Source organism: Manacus candei, unplaced genomic scaffold (assembly GCF_025592945.1).
Source record: "Manacus candei isolate 608988 ecotype Guabito, Panama unplaced genomic scaffold, ASM2559294v1 h1tg000024l, whole genome shotgun sequence".
Lineage (NCBI taxonomy): Eukaryota > Metazoa > Chordata > Aves > Passeriformes > Pipridae > Manacus > Manacus candei.
In genome coordinates, this window is record NW_026138072.1 from 8,477,888 (window position 1) to 8,496,437 (window position 18,550).

Sequence of the window (18,550 nt, forward strand, 5' to 3'; positions counted from 1 at the left end):
TGAGGGAGCTGGGGTTGTTGAGGCTGGAGAAGAGGAGGCTCAGGGGAGACCTCATCACTCTCTACAACTCTCTGAAAGGAGGCTGTAGCCAGGTGGGTGTCGGTCTCTTCTCCCAGGCAATCAGCAGTAGGACAAGAGGGCAGGGTCTTAAGCTGTGCCAGGGGAGGTTTAGGTTGAATATTAGGAAAATATTTTTTACAGAGAGAGTAATCAGACACTGGAATGGGCTGCCCAGGGAGGTGGTGGATTCACCGTCCCTGGAGGTTTTCAAGATGACACCAGATGTGGCACTTAGTGCCACGGTGTATGTAGTAACCACAGGTCTTGGATCAAGGGTTGGATTTGACGATCTCTGAGGTCTTTTCCAACTTGGTTGATTCTATGGTTCTATGGTATGATTCTATGATACTTCTTCCTCAATCAGAAGTTATCTGTAAACAATATTTAACAGCAAACTTTTTATCAGATATATTTGGAATCTAAAGGTCGTTCCTTTTCCAGTTAAATAAGATACTCTGAAGATAGTACCTTCTTTCCAGAACTCAGCAAAAATAAAAACTGTGGTTGGGCAACAGTGGTAACACTATTTGTCCTAGTTTCTCTCAGTAGTCCAATTTTTCCACCTGTGCTCTTTTCAAGAGAGCAGTAAAGGCTCTACCCATGACAAACACCTCTATGATTCTACACAATAACATTTGTCATGGCATCACAAGAATGATGCCTCTTAGGAGACTGAAATTGATGGGAATTAGATAATCCCAATCTTCTCTTACATCCTGCTGCTGACATTCCTGTACAAAAGCAGAAGTTGTCACCCCAAGAGGAACTTCTGGGGAGAAAGGAAAAATATGTGGTGGAAGCAGGTTAGAAAACCTGAAGAGCCTGCTACCATACAGACTTGAGTTTAAACTGCTAAGTTTACATATCAGTTACTAATGAAAACACACATCAGTTACCAATGAAAACAACAAGCATAGATTTAAGAAGATCACACAATTGCACATCTCTTGTTCTGGGTTCTAATTAACAAAAAGTTAGCCATTCCTAAAACCCTTCCTGACTTATATAATGTGAAAGATGCATGCATCTCTTCCATCAGCTCAATGTTCAGAGCATGCCAGAGACAGGGATGTTTAGGGTGATGGTGTTTGTCTTCCCAAGGCATCATCACATGTGATACAGCCCTGCTTTCCTGGGCACAGCTGAACCTGCCTGACAATGGGAAGTGAATGAATTCTGGGTTTTCCTCTGCTTGTGTGTGTGTCTTTTGCTTTACCTATTTACAAAATTGCTACAATACTAGGAGACTGCTTCAACATTTTAAAGAGTATAAAGAGCATAAAGAGCAGTACAGCTGCTATAGTACATATAGTTAAATGCACATAGAGATGTGCCTCTGTAGGTGCTGTCAGCCATGTGGATACCCCTTTCAGGGCACATGAACCCATGCACAACTCTTGGTATATGACATCTCCTCATGTCCCAACAAGCCCAGTCCAGGCAGGAGAGGAGGACTCTGACCTCTTTGTCACTCACTTCCGCATTCTGAATTCCAAATGGGGATGGAAAAAGCTGCACTACTTACAAACAGGAATATCTTTAAGACCTGAAATTACCATTCTTTCTATTTCACATGTGTCTACATTGCTTATAAGCCATCACAGTGGGATCAATGGCCCTGCTGGGACACTGAAGTCTGCAGGCTCCTACTCCCACCCTGGAGGGTTGATGGGTCTGGCACTTCAGCAATGACTGCAGCACATCAAGGATGCAGCATGTCAAGGAGCAGGACTGGTTAATAAATGTAGTCACATTGCAACTTTCAAATGGTGATAAATTATCCTACTAAATGGTTTCTCAAACAATTTAAGGACAAGAACAGTAAAACTGCAATGACTAATAAAGTTCAAAAAAAACTTATTTATGCTGACTATATGTCTCTAGATTTCTTTTGAAGGAAGCAGATCTTCCATGAAATATTCACAAATGTTAGTTATTCAAAGTGCAGAGAGTAACTTCCAACAGGCTAACTTTTCGAACTTCCTTCAGCAGTGTGGATACACTCACTGGAGATGCACGATTTAGCTTTCTGATCCTGGATTTACGAAGTTATAGAATAATAGAATGATTTGGTTTGGAAAACGCTCTTCAAGGTCATTAATTTCAACCCCTCTGCAGTAAGCAGGGGCATCTTCAGCTAGGTATGTTTCAGCGGGAAAGAAAACAATCCTGTCTTTTCACCAGAAAACTGCAGAAAGGTAGGTTAATAAATGCTATCTTATCACCATTTTCACATTTATAGCCATACCTAACAGCTAAAGGGAAGACTAGGCTGCCCTAACACCACAGCTTTAATGTTGTGGTCTGCAGACCTTTCTGGCTTCCAGACTAAGTAATTCCAAGGAGTCAGTGAAAAGTAACCAAAGAAGCCTAGTAATCGGTGTGCACTGCAGAGAGTTTGCTTTCTCATAAGGAGAAATATTAAGAATAATAAGACAACTTGATGTCAGTGCTTTTATCTGTTCTTTCCTCCATCTGCCAGAATAATTCTGTTTTTCAGACTGATGGAAATGCACATTTACAACAATTCAACAACTATTTATATATGTATATATCATCATGTATTTATATATCTATAATAGCTAATAATAATTAATATTTTCAATAATTTTGATTTATATTTTATTTTATATATTATACACATATACATATTTTTACATATTTATTTACAGCTATTCATTCTATCTATCCCAGTAACTTCCCCCTCAACAGCCTGAAGCACATGCTGATGCCCCTGGTACCAACTTTTAGTCTTTCTCATTTAAAGATCATAACTTATCTTAGTATTTCCAGTCTACACCACTTTTCCAAAATTCTGCATCAACAAAAAAGACTCTTCTATAACTAAGACATTATTAAAAACAAACAGACAAAATTCTAGCTTGAAGTGTTTATAGCTGCCTGCCTAGCTAGAAAACTAAAGGAAGAAATAAGAAAGGTCAATAAAAAGTGAGACAGGAGCAAGTTATCTGAAATCACAGAATCATTTGGGTTGGAAAAGACCTCTAAAATCATTGAATCCAACCATTTACCCAACCAAGCCCACCACCACTGTCCTTAAGTGATACATCTACATATCTTTTAGATACCTCTATGGATGGTGACTTGACCACTTTCCTGGGCAGGCTGTTTCAATGCTTGACAACTCCTTTGACGAAGAAATTTCTCCTAATGTTCAATCTCAACCATTCAGAAATGTGTGTTGAAATCCCCCTCCACATACAGTGTCAGTTAGTGGAGAAATTTAAGTCCAACACACTGCTAGTAGCAAGCGACCAATTTTAAACATAAAAGCCTAAATTCACAGTGCCTTTTCTCTTTGCTATTGTTAGAAAAGTTAACCAAACCAACTTACCATACAGGTACGTGAGTTTTCTCCAATGAATGAATCTCTTAGCACCTGAGTAAGTTTACTTGCTCTGAAGGGTGTATGAGGTTTATTTCGGCCTAAGGCTCTAATGCACTCCTGAAAGAACAAAGAGGTTCTTTAATATGTGTTAAGCAAATATAACAAAAATGTAATTCAGAATCAGAAAATACATGTTTATTTTGTTGCTCTCCCCCAAAATATCATTAAAATTTACCATTAAAGCTTGGATTCAGTAAGTGTTAGGCTTCCAGCTTTCTTTAAGCTCACCAGGGAGGAAGGAACTTAAAAAGGACTTAAAAGCTTAAAAACTGAGTGTCATCCAAAATGTTTACATCTATTGTATCCAACAACAAAACACTGTTGATGTTAAATGTTCAGGCTAACAATTATTCCTGATTATCAGCTACAAAAGCCTGAATGACCTACATCATCTGCCAGCAGCAGCAGCAGGGACAGGGACATGTGTTAACTATACCAGTAGCTTTGATTCTGAATTTAACACTGACTTTCTTTAGAGTTCAGAAGAAAGTAAACTCTCTGAAAGCTTCCACAGGCCATAAACCTAGTATGCATGGCTTTTTACTGATGTACTCAACATCGGAAGACACTCAAAAATGTTAAGTCATTCTCTGTTTTAAAATACTATTTAAGTGAAAAAAACAGAGATAAGGTCTCCTCTTTCATTTGCAGGGGCATGGAGCTACACTAATATTTGCAATTGGTTGGGTTCCAGTGAACAATACTCTACAGATGTAAATATTATGAAATTACTATAGAAGTTACAGCAGCAACTAAGTACAACAGTGCAAACCAAGACAGTGTTACTCTAAACATCACTTCTATCCACTCAGTGCTCTATCCACTCAGTGCTCTAACATCATAAGTTACTTCCTAGGCAAAGAAAGTTTCATTTTAAATTTTTGTGGGTTTGTCATCATATTTTGACCATTAATTCAGATTGTGCCTTTGCCTTAACACTTTGCCTACAGACACCTCTTCAGACGCAAAGTTTCCTTGGTGCACTTTTGACACATGTACACACAGAACTTCTATAACCAACCATACTTCAACTGCTTTTTAAATTAGAGCTTTGCTTTTAGCTGCACTAACAGATGGAATGGCTTTTGTGTTACATGAATAGTTCTACAGAAGTTCAACTAATCCTTCAGCTGAAGATATATCCTTGTGGCCTTTTGAAATTTCCTAGAAACAGCTTCTTCCAAAAGCCAGGCTAGAAACTGTTGGATGATAATCTGAGAAAGTATGGCAGCTGTGAAACAGCATAAAACAGAACTAAAAATGGGCTTGGAATAAAAGTTCCATTATACAGGATGAAACAAACACAAGGGCAAACTGGCTTTAACTAAAGTGATTATTGAAAAAACTGACCAGCTGAATTTTACAATTCAGAATGGGCACAGCTCAGATAAACAGAAAGTCTGAAGCTTGTTGCATGTGAATTTCACATACAAGTGCTAAAATAGGACTCAATACTTATAGGTAAGCAAGGCAATGCATTCCTTGAGTATTTTTAATTTATACATTAATATTACACTTGCATAATGGTAAAAGCTTGTAAGACAGGAAGAGGAGCAACGGATTTTCAACAGGTGACATTGCAAAGTAAAAAATCACAAATGTGTATGTTGAATTACTGATATGGCAATCAACAAGTTTAATTAAGATATTTTAATTTACTACAATGATTTTTAGTTTGCTTACTCCTGATAGAATCGGGCTATCTCCTTATTAGTAAAAGATTAGAGAAGGACACCTCCAGCTTCTAAATTAATGGCGCTTTTAACTGCTTTTTGCTTTCCATGAGAGCTCAGAAAACCAGGTAACAAAATTACAACATTACTTCCATGTAGAGATATTACACAAACAACTTCCCATACTAAAAATCTGAACAGGTTAAGACAGGACTGATACCCAGATACAAACATCACTGGATTAGCATCAAAGACCACTTCTCAGAACATACTAGTTTAATTTGAACTTGACAATAACTTCATGGGTCCTGCATACAAGTAGAAAAAGCTGAGTTATGTTTTTGGGGAGAGATGGAAAATGGAAAACTAACATAAAATTGAAAAACTTCTATCGTCTTACACCACCTTTTAGATCTCTGCAAAACCCCAATTTATTTTTATTTCCTCTTCCTCACATAATTTTGATCAAAATCACTAGTACAGCAGCAGCAGAAACTTTTGCTATAATTAAAAAGACAACTTGTGGGAAAACTAACAAAATATGTTGTCTAAGCACTAGCCAGCACAAAATCAAGAAGTAAACTGAAAAAAACCCAACACCCCCCTGCCAAAAACAACAAAACAACAAAAACAACAAAACCCAAAACATAACAAAACAAAACAGCTTCATTCAATTACAGGGAACACCAACGTGTTCCCTGCATTGTTTAGTTTGATGCTAAATCAGAATAGGCTACACTTCTGGAACTGCTGCTTCCAATTTTTCAACACGCCACACAATTTTGTAATGACATACTATACATCAAAATTTTGTGGTGTTTTGTGAGATCTCTTTAGTTAGATACCAGTCTTCTCCTAAATATATAATGGGAATAAAAAAGTAAGCACAGTAATTTAGGGGTTCAGATTTTTTAGATAAAACCACAGTGCTGGTGCATGGTATTTCATAGCTCTGTTGATGCATCCTGGATTGATGTATGAAAATCTGTAGTGACAGTATCAGACAATTTGCTGTGGATTTCAACTTCCAAGGTTTATTTTAATGCATTTGTTAGTTCTGTCTGGACATGTTGCTGTTGTTTTGCTCTAGTGAATATATTAACAGCAGTAAATAAATATGTTGTCAATGTAATTTTATTTTTTATTAAAATAAAAGAAATAAATACTCAGATCAGTAAGCATATTTCCAATTAGTATTTCATATCCTGAGTACCAAAGTAAGTCACTTGCTTTCCCATTGTAAATATATATCAGACATGTCTGAAAATTAAACTACTGGGGACTTTCTGTTCAAGATGGTTTTTTGGTTGGGTTTTTGTTGGTTTTTTTCGTTTACAAAAACTAGATGCAATTTGGTAGGCCAATGTTTCTGCACTGTTTCTACTTGGGAATTATGAAGTGTTCCTTCAGGCATTTAGAGGAAAAACCAATGTATTATTTTACCTGTCAAATCAGTAGAAAATGTAGACAAGTGAAGCCTGCGAAACCATTAATTTTAATAGTTATTGCTATTATATGTAGGCTTCCACTTACTCAAAGGCAATGGAAACATGTAAGTTACCTTGAGTGCTAAAAGGCTCTTGTTAATTTCTGCACCTTCCAGTCGGGTCTGTCTGTCTGCACTGGAAGTATCTGCTCCTCTTTCATTGCCAGCCAAATCAATCAGAGAAAATTTACCATGCAATTTTCCTTTCCTTCTGAGAATAATCTGAAATACTGCATGGCTTCGAGATGAGTGTGCATTTGCAGATGTCTGGCCAGATGTCCTTTAAACGAGGGAAGAAAAGAGAAGGACATATGAATAGGCACAGGACCACACAAGTAAAACACTAATCTCACAATGCTAGTTTTCTCAGGGCAGATTCCTGTGTTTTCCTACATGTTGACAGTATGTTTAACACTCCTGTGAACACTAGAGATAGAACACTAATAATTGGATATACATAGTGCAATTATATCTCTTTACTGGAAGATCAGTAGCATTTTACCTCCCTTTTAAAAGCAAGACTAATCAGATCTTCAAATATTTCAGATTATTGGAAAGCTTAGACGTAAAATGCTGACGGCACTTCTATCTGATCATGCAGTAGTCCATGCACAAGGCTAATTTTAAAAACAATGAAGCTCAAGTCTTAAAAAAAAATGAAAAAATATCGCACTTAACCTCTGCCAGAACGCATCAAGGCCTTTTACAGATGAAGAATCTGGCAGCATTCTAGATTTTAAATCATGTGAATTTAAGTCAGTAAGCTGCTTACATAATGCATACAATTCACATTCCATCAAAAAAGCAGTTTTTTCTTTTTAGGAGACAGAGAAACTCTAAATATCTTTATTTAACAGGTAGATAGATTCCTTACTTGCAGGCATCACTATGAAGAGATCCCAAAAAAATCTTGTTCTGATTTTTTATGTACAGCGAAAAACTGGTGTAAGATATCAAAGATACCTGCAGCTGTTGCCTACTTCAATAAGCTTAAGGACATCTTCAACACATTTGACTTCCCGCTCCTGCAATCCCACCACCTGGACTTGCTGTTTACCATCTTCTAACACTCTTAATTTTGTCTTCCTGTTCAACAAGTCAAAAACCTTACAGAAAGGGGAAAACAGAACAGTTAAAGAGGAGCTTTAAAAGACATTACTGTTTCAAATTCTGCATCAAAATACTCAAATTATTCCATGGAAAAACATAATTGCAAGGGAAGTGTAAAGAACTATTTTAAATATAGCTGATAGTACAAAGAGGAAAAAAATATTTTATGTGACAAGCTCAAAATCTTGTTTGTGAATAAGAAATTCTTCCTTCCTTCGAGAAAGACCAGGTACTTACCTTACCGCTGTAGATCTCAAAAAATGTTGCATATACTTGAAGTTCTAACTTCTTATAGTTTGGCTTCTTTAGCATTAAAAAGACATCACGAGCTGTGAATACATTTCCAGAACAAAAAGAAATCTTGTCATCTATTTTTTTTTAGTGAACACTCATTCGTGCGTAACGGTCTATTTAACAGCATCTCTCATATTTTGCAAGAATAACAGAAAGGGTCAGTAACTAGGTCTAAAACAATGCAGTTTAAACTACCACATTACACTGGAAGATGCAGAAGACCCCAAAATCATAAACTTAAATCCTCTGTTATTGCATTTTTTGAAGCAGTCTATATTTACACTACTGTATAAAGGCTCCACATCTAGGAAATACCTTTAATGTTACCAAAGCTCCACTGTAATGCAAAATATGTAAACTGTTATGTTTGTATGACAGGGAGTAGAAAATGTATCGATCCCAACTAATCTGCCAAAAGTCAACTGATCAATAAAGTCTTACCTGCAAGCGCATATATGCCTTTAGAACAATCTTGGTTCTTTCCCGCAAAGTCACCACCCATAGTCTAAATTAAAAATAAATAAAAAAGCACATAAAAATCACAGAACTGTAACTTACATATTTCTTACTTATTAGAACTCAACTAAGTCTGCCATATGTAAAAAGAACTGTACTGTTGACAGGGAGAAGAAATACTTACATGGGTTTTTCCACTGCCTGTTTGTCCATATGCAAAACAAGTGGCCATTCCCCTTTCAAATATGGTCTCCACTAAAGGTCGAGCAGTAAACCTTGAACACAAAACACAACAGTACTTAACAAACTGGAGTACTTTAAGATGCCACTACCAAAAGGATAATAAAAACGTTAAGACCAGAAGTGACAGAAATTGGTCGTGTAGTTTGAAAAGTCAAAGGACATTTATACATTAATTTCTGAACTAAAAGACTACCAGCTCTAAGGCATTAAAATTTCCCAAACAATGAAAAGCTACAAGGTCTTTCTCATTTATATCACAACAATATTATCATCCTTTAAACCCCAAGGAAAAAGAGTTCCCTGGTTTTATGATCCAACGCACCACAATTTACTTCATGGAGTCTTGCACTCCCTCAAGATGACAGAATAAGAAGATATTGAAATAGGACAGTGTGGCAGATATGAATTTTGTCAATACTAAAATTCAGCTGAAGGGGCTTTTTTTCTCCCCAAATCAACTTCCAAGATTAAATTTGAAAGACAAGTGGCCACAACGTTGCACATCTTAGTATTTTGAGAACATGCATACATCAAGAAAAGGTTCATGAAAATGGATAGCCAAGTTGAATGAAAAAAATCTAGTAATTCCTGAGGTACTTTTTGCTGTGTCAAAAATATTATCTGAATTATCATTTCTTATTTTAGAGAATTAAGTTTTACTTTAAGAAAAATGGAGTTATTGTTCCTACTTCAGCTGCTTATCACCATTATTGCATTAAAAATTCCAAAAGCAAAGAGTAAAGTAATGGAGAGTTACAAATGGAGATAAGAGTCTCTCTGCAACAGTCTCTCTCTCTAAACTTTTTCCGGTTGTTTACATATAAATTACCTATAAGCGACTGAAAAAGGAAAAATGGATTACAGAAACAAGGAGGTGTTACATCCTTTTTTCATTCTGCTTTCAAACACAAGATCACTTACAAAAATAATATGGACAAGACTGAGCCATTCAGTAACCAAGGGTTATGCAAAAAAATCTATGTCTAACAGAATTATGAATTTTTATCAAGAATATACCAGATGATTCCTGATCAGCCTTAGTCTTTTGTTTTTGCTTCTTCTAAATATTTACTTCCTGTGTTATCAAGAGGATATTCCCATATTTTGACATTTGTTGTCTTTATATGTAAAATAAAAAATTCCAAAAAGCCTATCCACCTTAGATGCATACTCCATTACTTCTGTTTGATTGAGTTTGAAATTATTTATTTTCCTTATTTATAAAAAAAGGGACTTAATTATATCTGTTTTAAAGTAAGGCAAAACACAAACATATTTAGAAAAGTTTTTACAAAGCATCATAAACCTCCAAATTCTACTATGTCAAAACAGTCCAATTTTAATTTTACTAGAACTTTTACTTGCAATCTTGTTCTTTCAGAAATGTAAAGTGTTTCTCCTTTAAAACATTCAAACTGGTGAGTATTTTCTAATATTAACAAAAACTTGCAACTCAGTGTTGCAGTTTGTGGATTAAAAAATACTTAAAATACAAATTAAGCAAAGTAATAATAGTAATAATGGTGAAAATTGTAATAATGGTGGTAATAATAATAATAATGTTCTCAAACTGGAGAACATTTTTTCAGTATAGACATAGAGTAATTTTAGCATATTGGAGAGAACTGGCACAACTTCACACAATGTTATTTTCCTCACTGTGACTCTGAAGTTCTGGTGAGAGCAGATGATGATACCTATCTTGCTCTTACTTCTGTTATTAGAGGAGACCTTGAAGCAGATTGCCCTTCAAGTTATGATCATTATTGTGCCATATGAGGGAGAAGGAGAAAGATTAAAGATTTACTGTTTCAATATGAATAAAATAATCTTAAAATATTTTCCTCTATTGCCATTAATGTATTACATAACTAATAAAAACTGCCTGGAGAAAATTCAGTACAAAAATACAACAACATTGTATACCGAAACCACCCCTCACATTTAAACACTTTGTTCATACAGATAACAAACAGCAAGGAGGGAGATTGTAAGAATGGATTGTCAAGGAGGAGAATCATTTCACACATCACCAGCCAGCTGGCTCTTCCACAGCTCTTCAGCACCAAGGAAAGGAAAGATGCTACCAGTACTCAGCCAGCAGAGACAGAAATCTCCAAGGACACAGTTTTGCTGTTTAGAAGTCTTTTGTTAGTGTAAACTAACAGACTATGAGATTTTCCTTTCACCATCCTTCTCTAATTATATCAAGCATAAGAGAGAAGTTTTTATTTTCACAGTTTTTTAAGAATTCTTTTATTATTAATTTTCTGTTATCCACTGACAGGATAACACTGTCAACCAGGTCATGGTCCTAATTTTCACTTCCTAGTTGTGGATTAAAAACAAGAATTAAGACACACATCTGTCAATACTCTTTAAGGCTATGGGAAGCACTTTCTAAGCACAAGGAAAAATATCTTCACCAAATTCCTTTTTAATATCAATATTCCCTGCAAAATGCTTCACAGTATTTAGACTTTGTACCAAGATTATGACCTGTTGTGGTGTCTAACCTTGCCTGCTACTGTATCTACTCCATTTAGTGACTTGTACAAGGCAAATTATTCTGTATCAGCAGTGGAAGTGAAACAGAAGAGTAAAGAAAAAAACAGAGATTCAACTACCTTGGACCGGAAAGGGGATGTGTGTCTTTGTTGCCATTGTTCTCTAAATCAGAAAGATTTGGCATTTCAAGCAAGGCAACTTACACATTTCCATGTTACATAAGCCAGATTGCTTCCAGCAGACAAACTAGCTCTCAGGTATCAGACAATACACCAATACAAACTCTCTCACTTTCTTTGTACTCTTTCCCCACCCTCTACTGATTTTGTTTGCATATCTTAATTATCCTATATTCAAACTGCAAACTCTTTGGTGCTAGGGCTGTCCTTTTCTTCGAGGTTTCCTGAAGACTGAAAGCTGTGACTCAGGTTCCTCAGGTGCTGCACACATACTAATCATAAGACAACAACCCTGAGGCAAACGGAGAGCTCATTTCATGGCTCAAGTAATCAGCAGCTGAGGAGGAAGGCAATACTTCCAGAGCCTGGAAACCAGCAGGGCTTGGAGGAGGAATAGGAGCAGGAATGAGGTCAACAGAGGTGGAGATGACATTGCAGGTGAAGAATTAGGGATAAAGAGTTAAAACAAAAGTAAACAGGCAAAATAATGGAAGTAGCAATATAACGCTCTGGTAACACAGAGAATAAGAATAAAGTCTATGACCAAGGTAAGTGCAACAATTATTAACATGGAAAAAACATGAGAAAAAAGATTCACACAAAAAAAAGCATATACACATACCTGTAAACCATTTCATTAGGAGCCGTGTCATCAAAGGCATAATCAAAACGAAAAGTTTGGTTTTCTAGGTACCTTGTTAAATCCACCTTTTGTTTTGGTTCATGTACCATCACAACATCTTTACTAGGAATTGTTATTACATCAAGGTCTTTCATTAAAGTTTCTATAAAATAAGTGAAATATATATTTAACTAACAACACGTCATTATTTTTTACATTTTTCCATTGTTTACATTCCTATCTCAGATAACACAGCTCCTCCAAGAAGCAACACTGCAATGGATTTGGGCTTCTGATGCCCTGATAGTTATCTGCTAAGTAAGAGATTTCATTCTGGAAGTCTAGTCATCATCTAGTCTATATCTAGTCTACCAGTTGCTAGAAATGAAAGAGAAGTTGTACAACACTGATTAGAAAAACTATATTGTTAATTATGGCATTATCATTATAGCTTGTTATGTATTCTATAACACTTTTAATGGATTTGAGATCTTTTTCCTCAGAGATTTTATACTCTTTTACAGCTTACTGCCATACTCTTTGACTACATTCCCAGTGGAGAAACTAGATGCCAAAAGTCCTATACTGCTCAAATGGTCAAACTTGGAAACACAGAGAAATTAATACCCTTATGATCTGTTTTACTTTAAAATATTATCTTTATAATTTCTCTAAATCCTGAAACTTACAGTCATATGTTCATAGCTTTCAAAAAGAAAAATTTTGCTTTCATTCCTCACAGACAGTTTGTGTCCAGAACGCACAAACAATTTGTGCATTCTGGAACCTACAGCACACACCTTTGATATATAATTTCTCTAAAATTAAAATCCCTTCTAAAAATTACCTTGTAAGCAGAAAAAGCTGTAAATGCTAATGATCCTATCACTGTGACTTCAACAGTGACATCCCAGGTTATAATTGCTATACAGCACTATAATTTAATGCTAATTGTTGTATGAGTCAGCAAAACAGAGAACCTAGTGATCCGTAATGTGCACAAAAATAAAGAATATTTGTGTGTACCATCAGGATTCAATAATGTGTCCTATTTGCATTTCTATGTAATATTTCTTAAGGCATGCAGTTCAAGAATTTGATGTGACTTTATACAATCAGATAGAAACCCTTTCATGGGTTAACATCCTAATCAAACAGTAAAATGGTTACCATTGCATTACATTACACACCAACAGAAACATCCATTCCAGTCACTGTACAAACAATTTTTCAACTGCATTTCAATAAAGTAAAATGCAATTATTCCGCAGCAATCACAAAAGAGAAAAATAAGGAACAGTGATGAAAAAAATGTATGATGGACAATTCTTTGTAGCAAAAACTTTATAGTTTAACCAGTCAAAAGATGATTTTTCTTAAACAATTGTTTGGATTAAGACAGTTACCTGCTTCCAGCTATTTGGTATGAGAACCTGTATTCCTTGTTGATGAAAATTAGAAATAGTGTCTCTGAAACCCACCATACATTTTGCAATTATAAATATATGTCACTGATATAACATCTTGAAATGTCACTCTGAACACCTACTTCCTGAAAAGTCAATCCACAGAACAATTGGTGCTGAGAACACCTAAAGTTTTTGGTGATAATTCTGTGTGAGTTCACAAAACAAATTATTTTATTTTTTCTATTCATAAGGTTACAGTCTAGTATCTTTACTTATTTCACACTTTTCTACAATTCTATGAGAAATCCTGTTTCTTATGAAGTGTTTTCAGAAGATTGTATCATGTGAGTACTAGATTATCATCCTCTGCATATTGATTATTTAATTAACACATTTTTTACAGTAGTTTATTCTTAGAAATGCAAAATGGCTTTCATGCCAACCTCATTTTCACTTAGACATTCTCTACAAACACCTCTGATCTACTTTTTTAATAGCTCCAAATCACTAATACCTAAGAAATGCAACTATCCCAAAATCAAATCCTACTTCTGTATCCCAACTCATATCTAAAGACAACTTGTTCTCATTTACTGTACCCCTTTGTACCTTTAACACAGGTAGAAGGTGACATTTGTCCCAAATGTACAAGAAAAAAGTAAAAGTAAAAATGGAAAAAAAAATAGAAGCAGCAATGTGAAGGGTAAAAGTAAGACAAAACCTAACTATATATGAGTATCAACTTATGTATGAGAAAGGAAAAACAATTCTCCCATTTTTTTCATAGTTCTGACAGTACAAAAATAGTAAATGCATCCCATGTTGTTTCAGCATCAGAGCGATGCCCTTTTGAGTCCTTCAGCTAAACAGAATATGAGAGACAGAGAAGGAAAGAAACATCTTTTAGCACTGGATTCCAACAGGCTGCAATTCAGAAGCATTTGAGTTCTTTAATTCCCACTGACAGTAAAGAACTTCCTAGGAAGACTGAGATTTAACTGGAGTTGAAACCTGAGCAGATTATTGGGGTTTTTTTTTGGAACATAGACTCCAGTATGATAACAAAACAGTAAGAAAAATAGTTGTACTACTCATTCCGCACCAAAAAAATGGCCACTAGGGAGTTATTTTAGTACCTAATAGCTTTTCTTTAGTGGTATTTGATACGCTGTAAGGTATATTTGCCCAGCCCTGAGCAGCAGGTACAGGATATACAAGTCTCCTGTTGTCTGTAATCCACTAGCCTTGTGAGGATGTCTGGGACATGTCTGGGCACCTACCATTCATAACACACCAGCATTTGAATAGCTCTCTTGATGTCTGATTCAAGACCACTTGAAAGTATAAAAATACATGTACAAAAACATGTATGAAAGTTTTCACTGTGTAACTCTCTACTCAGATCACTTGAAGGATACATTAAAATAACAATGATCCTAACAAGTTGTAAGAATACAGAAAAAATTACAGTAGAACTAATTTCCAGATCAACTAAATACATTCTAGATGTCCCTGGAAAAAAACTGAAGTCTCTCTGTGCCTCAGCTCCCAATCCATAAAATTGTGATAGTCAAACTATTTTTCTTCCCATTTCTATCCAGGTTATGACACCCCTATGAATTTCCTAGGTTTATCACCCATACTGTCTAGCATAACAGTTTCGCCTTTGATCAGTATTTCTAGAGCTCTTTAACACAAATAATATCACTATCAGAAGCAGCTTTTCAGATAAATAAGTCAGCAGAATCTTCAGTAATCATACCTTTTTTATTGAGTGGTCGTTTTCGTACACAAACACAAATCCTGTGCTCATCGATCTGCAAAGGAAACTTTTTCAGTGAACTATACTACTATTTCATTTTTAAGATATTTTACTTCTATTCTTGAATTAATTAACCAATCATTTAAACAAAGAGAAATTTCCAAGACAGTGAGTCACCTGAACATGTAAAAGCCCCTTGTGTCTGCACAATAGCCAAGAACTCAAAAAGAAGAACTATGCACTAACAAAACTCCCTGCAGACAGTGATCTAACCCTACAGAGTACCAGATACATCTTGGACTATTGCAAGCGAATCTAGCTTTAGCAGGGTATATATGCTATTGACAGAAATTGTCACAATCTCTGATTTCCCCAGACATCTGACAATCTTCATCATTTAAGGATTCTGCTCCTCTGATTTCTCTGCAAACCAAAGGCCTATATCACCTTCAAAGATCAAATATTTATCTTTATGCTAAACAGGGCTTTTCAGAGAAGTTTAATGGTTTTGTGTGCACATTCTCTAGCATCCCAGGAAAATTTACAATACAAAGGCTGACTGACTATTTAGTACATATTGGCATTATTTAATAGCAAAAAGATACTTAACTAACATAATTAACAATAATTTAGTAACCTAGAACTCTCAGCCTACTATTTCCAATATCATCAAATTACTGAAAAATAAACCCAGGTTACATTGAATACTATTATATACTAAAGTACCTATTTTTCAAATTTACAGACAGAAGTATAAATAAAAAAAAAAAACAAAAACACAGCAAAGCCACAGAAGGGTAAAATATTTCCATGCTCCTGGTGTACTTACAGGATCTGCAGTTGTCAGTGGTCTATAATCCAAGCTTCCCCTGAAATCTCTTATCATACACATAATTTCATAATTTGGGTTTGTAGCATCAACATCCTAGGGAAAAGTAAGAACAGAATTTCTACTATACTCTGTTTTCTAAAATGGACTAAGTTCAGTATCTTCTATATTTATCTATTAGAAAAATACACATTAACTGAAACAATATTTTTTCTCCAAAACACCAGAAATGTCTCTAGCAAGTTTAATGCACATTTAATGCCTTTTTCCATTCTGGTGTAGCTAATTTACTGACCATAAAGCAAAGGAATTACATGCTTCCTATTTCACATTTTTGGTTGGCATGCAATAGAAAACACTTTTAAATTGAGGACTCATTTCTCAAGAGAATTACTCCCACCTATGTCAGAACCTTCACACAAAAGAAACATACAGTCAACATTTCTTAATCTGAGATATGGCACTTTGACAGATGCACATATACATTCCACTACACAGGTAGAACACACACCACAGAAGACAGTGCAGGCAACCCAACTGCTCTAAATACAACCCTGCTGGATCCAAGTCCATTAAAGGAGCTTGGTCCTAGTACTGGTCCTGTGTTAATTCCTATTCGGATGCATTAAAAACACTTCTAATGGTCCCAAACCCCCCAAAAGACAGACACAATCCCAAGAATACACAGTAGGCTACATTCAGGCTGTGCTGATTCTGGCCAGGACAGAGTTCATTTTCTCCATAGAAGAATGTGGTATGCAGCTCTGTTTTGGATTTGTGCTCAAAACAAGGTTGATAATACTCAGATGTTTTACCTATTGCTGAGCAGTGCTTACACAGCAAAGGCCTTTTCTGTCCCTCACCCCACCCCACCAGCAAGGAGGCCAACACAGCCAGGACAGCTGACCCATGACACAGGCTCAGACCTCCCTTCCTTAAACTTGGAGCCATCAGTACCAGAATGAATGGACACATTAAAAGCCCATGCAAGGAGCACCACCAAGCCTTGCTAAGCCTCAGCCTACTGTGAGATGAGCTGGTTCTCTGCAGAACTGATTAAACAATCTTCCTGTCACTTCTCCCTGCAACCCTGGTTCTACACCACTTTGAGACATGCTGCTCATGCCATACATAGCCAGGTCTGTGCTCAGACCTTACTAAGTTTTTGATGGCTACCCCCACGTGATTTAAAACTCCTTCTGGATCAGCTGTTTGGGGATATAGTGTAGGCACTTTCAGAAAGCACTGCATAGGAGTTACTAAGCTGAAAGGGAGCCAGTTCATTCTTTGCACCTGTGACACAGCCAGTCCTCACCTAAGACAAAACTGTGTCCTGGTAATCAGAAGCTGAATGTACTTTGATGTCATCCACTCTGATTACAGTGAACTAAAAACTGCTGACAATAAATCCTCGCAAAATGTATTCCTACTGAAATTTTTCCTTTCAACATTCAGAAAGAAGTATTGCTTATTGTGGAAAAAGCATTTGCCTAATATTCTGCAAGCCCTGTTTAAAGGTCTTGCACATTAGAAGTCAGTGCTTGGTCAATTACTGCTGCATTTCACAACAACTTCTTCATACCAAAGTTTAAGACTCAGACGCAAATAGAAGCAATAAAAAGAAAATTTCAGAAGTAACACCACCTCAAAGTATTTTAATATATAAAGCCAAAAATGGTTGTTCCTCACACACAAAGACATAGTAATGTTTTGTATTTGCGTAAATGGCCATAAAATAGAGAAGACAAATTTAACATAGGTGATTTTAGGTCAACTTGGAAACATCATTAAACCACAAAAAGTAAACTGTTTGAATTATTTACTTGGTGGTAGTAACTCTTACATCAGCAGTGGATTGGTAATATCTCTTTAGAGACTAACACATATGCACAGGGCTGCCAACAAGATAACTCTTCTAGTTTTGCTAAAGCTTTTACACCACTGTGACAGAAAGTCATTTAATATTACGAGATTTTTGTCAAAGGATTAGCAACTTCATTTCTTTCACACAAGTTTTTAACAAGTTGCTGCCAAGCTGCTCACATGATGAAATTGTAAAAGCATAGACTAGTCTAAAAGTTTAAGAAAAGTCACTGTTCATACTTGAGCCTCAAACAGATCTATAAAGCATCAAAGATCATAAAGAACAATTTATCATAATGTTGGATTACCTCCTGTAGAATAACAGACCTTTCTAAAAGTCAAAAGGTTGATTATTTTCAACAATACATTTTCCCTAAGAAATAGCTACCATCAGTAGTCACTCTTTGAAGAACATGCAGCAAGACAGTGATTGAAAGTAATTATTTCTGTAAGAAGAAAAAGAGGGGGAAAGCTATCTAAAGTAGTAGTTATGAGAGTAATGCTACCAAAGACCAAAATATTTATAAAACTTGTATACAGGATGACAACATTATATTTCAAGATTATCACAGTTCATAAAAATTATTGAAGACTGAAAAAAGCATAACGATTTTGTAAACTTCTCTTGCTGACATATGTTTCCTATC

At 35.7% G+C, this 18,550-nt stretch overlaps 1 protein-coding gene across 4 annotated transcripts in view; it reads right to left on the reverse strand.

The window, feature by feature from the left end:
- Positions 1-18,550, reverse strand: part of KIF2A (kinesin family member 2A) — a 52,875-nt gene that overhangs the window by 11,725 nt on the left and 22,600 nt on the right. For all 4 annotated transcript variants that reach the window (XM_051788287.1, XM_051788291.1, XM_051788289.1 and 1 more), the window contains exons 7-15: positions 16,041-16,136; positions 15,212-15,266; positions 12,041-12,203; positions 8,673-8,763; positions 8,474-8,537; positions 7,976-8,067; positions 7,592-7,734; positions 6,704-6,908; positions 3,416-3,526 (exon numbers count right to left, since the gene is read on the reverse strand). In XM_051788287.1, the coding sequence (XP_051644247.1) occupies positions 3,416-3,526; positions 6,704-6,908; positions 7,592-7,734; positions 7,976-8,067; positions 8,474-8,537; positions 8,673-8,763; positions 12,041-12,203; positions 15,212-15,266; positions 16,041-16,136 (1,020 nt within the window). The remainder of the gene's footprint in view (positions 1-3,415; positions 3,527-6,703; positions 6,909-7,591; positions 7,735-7,975; positions 8,068-8,473; positions 8,538-8,672; positions 8,764-12,040; positions 12,204-15,211; positions 15,267-16,040; positions 16,137-18,550) is intronic.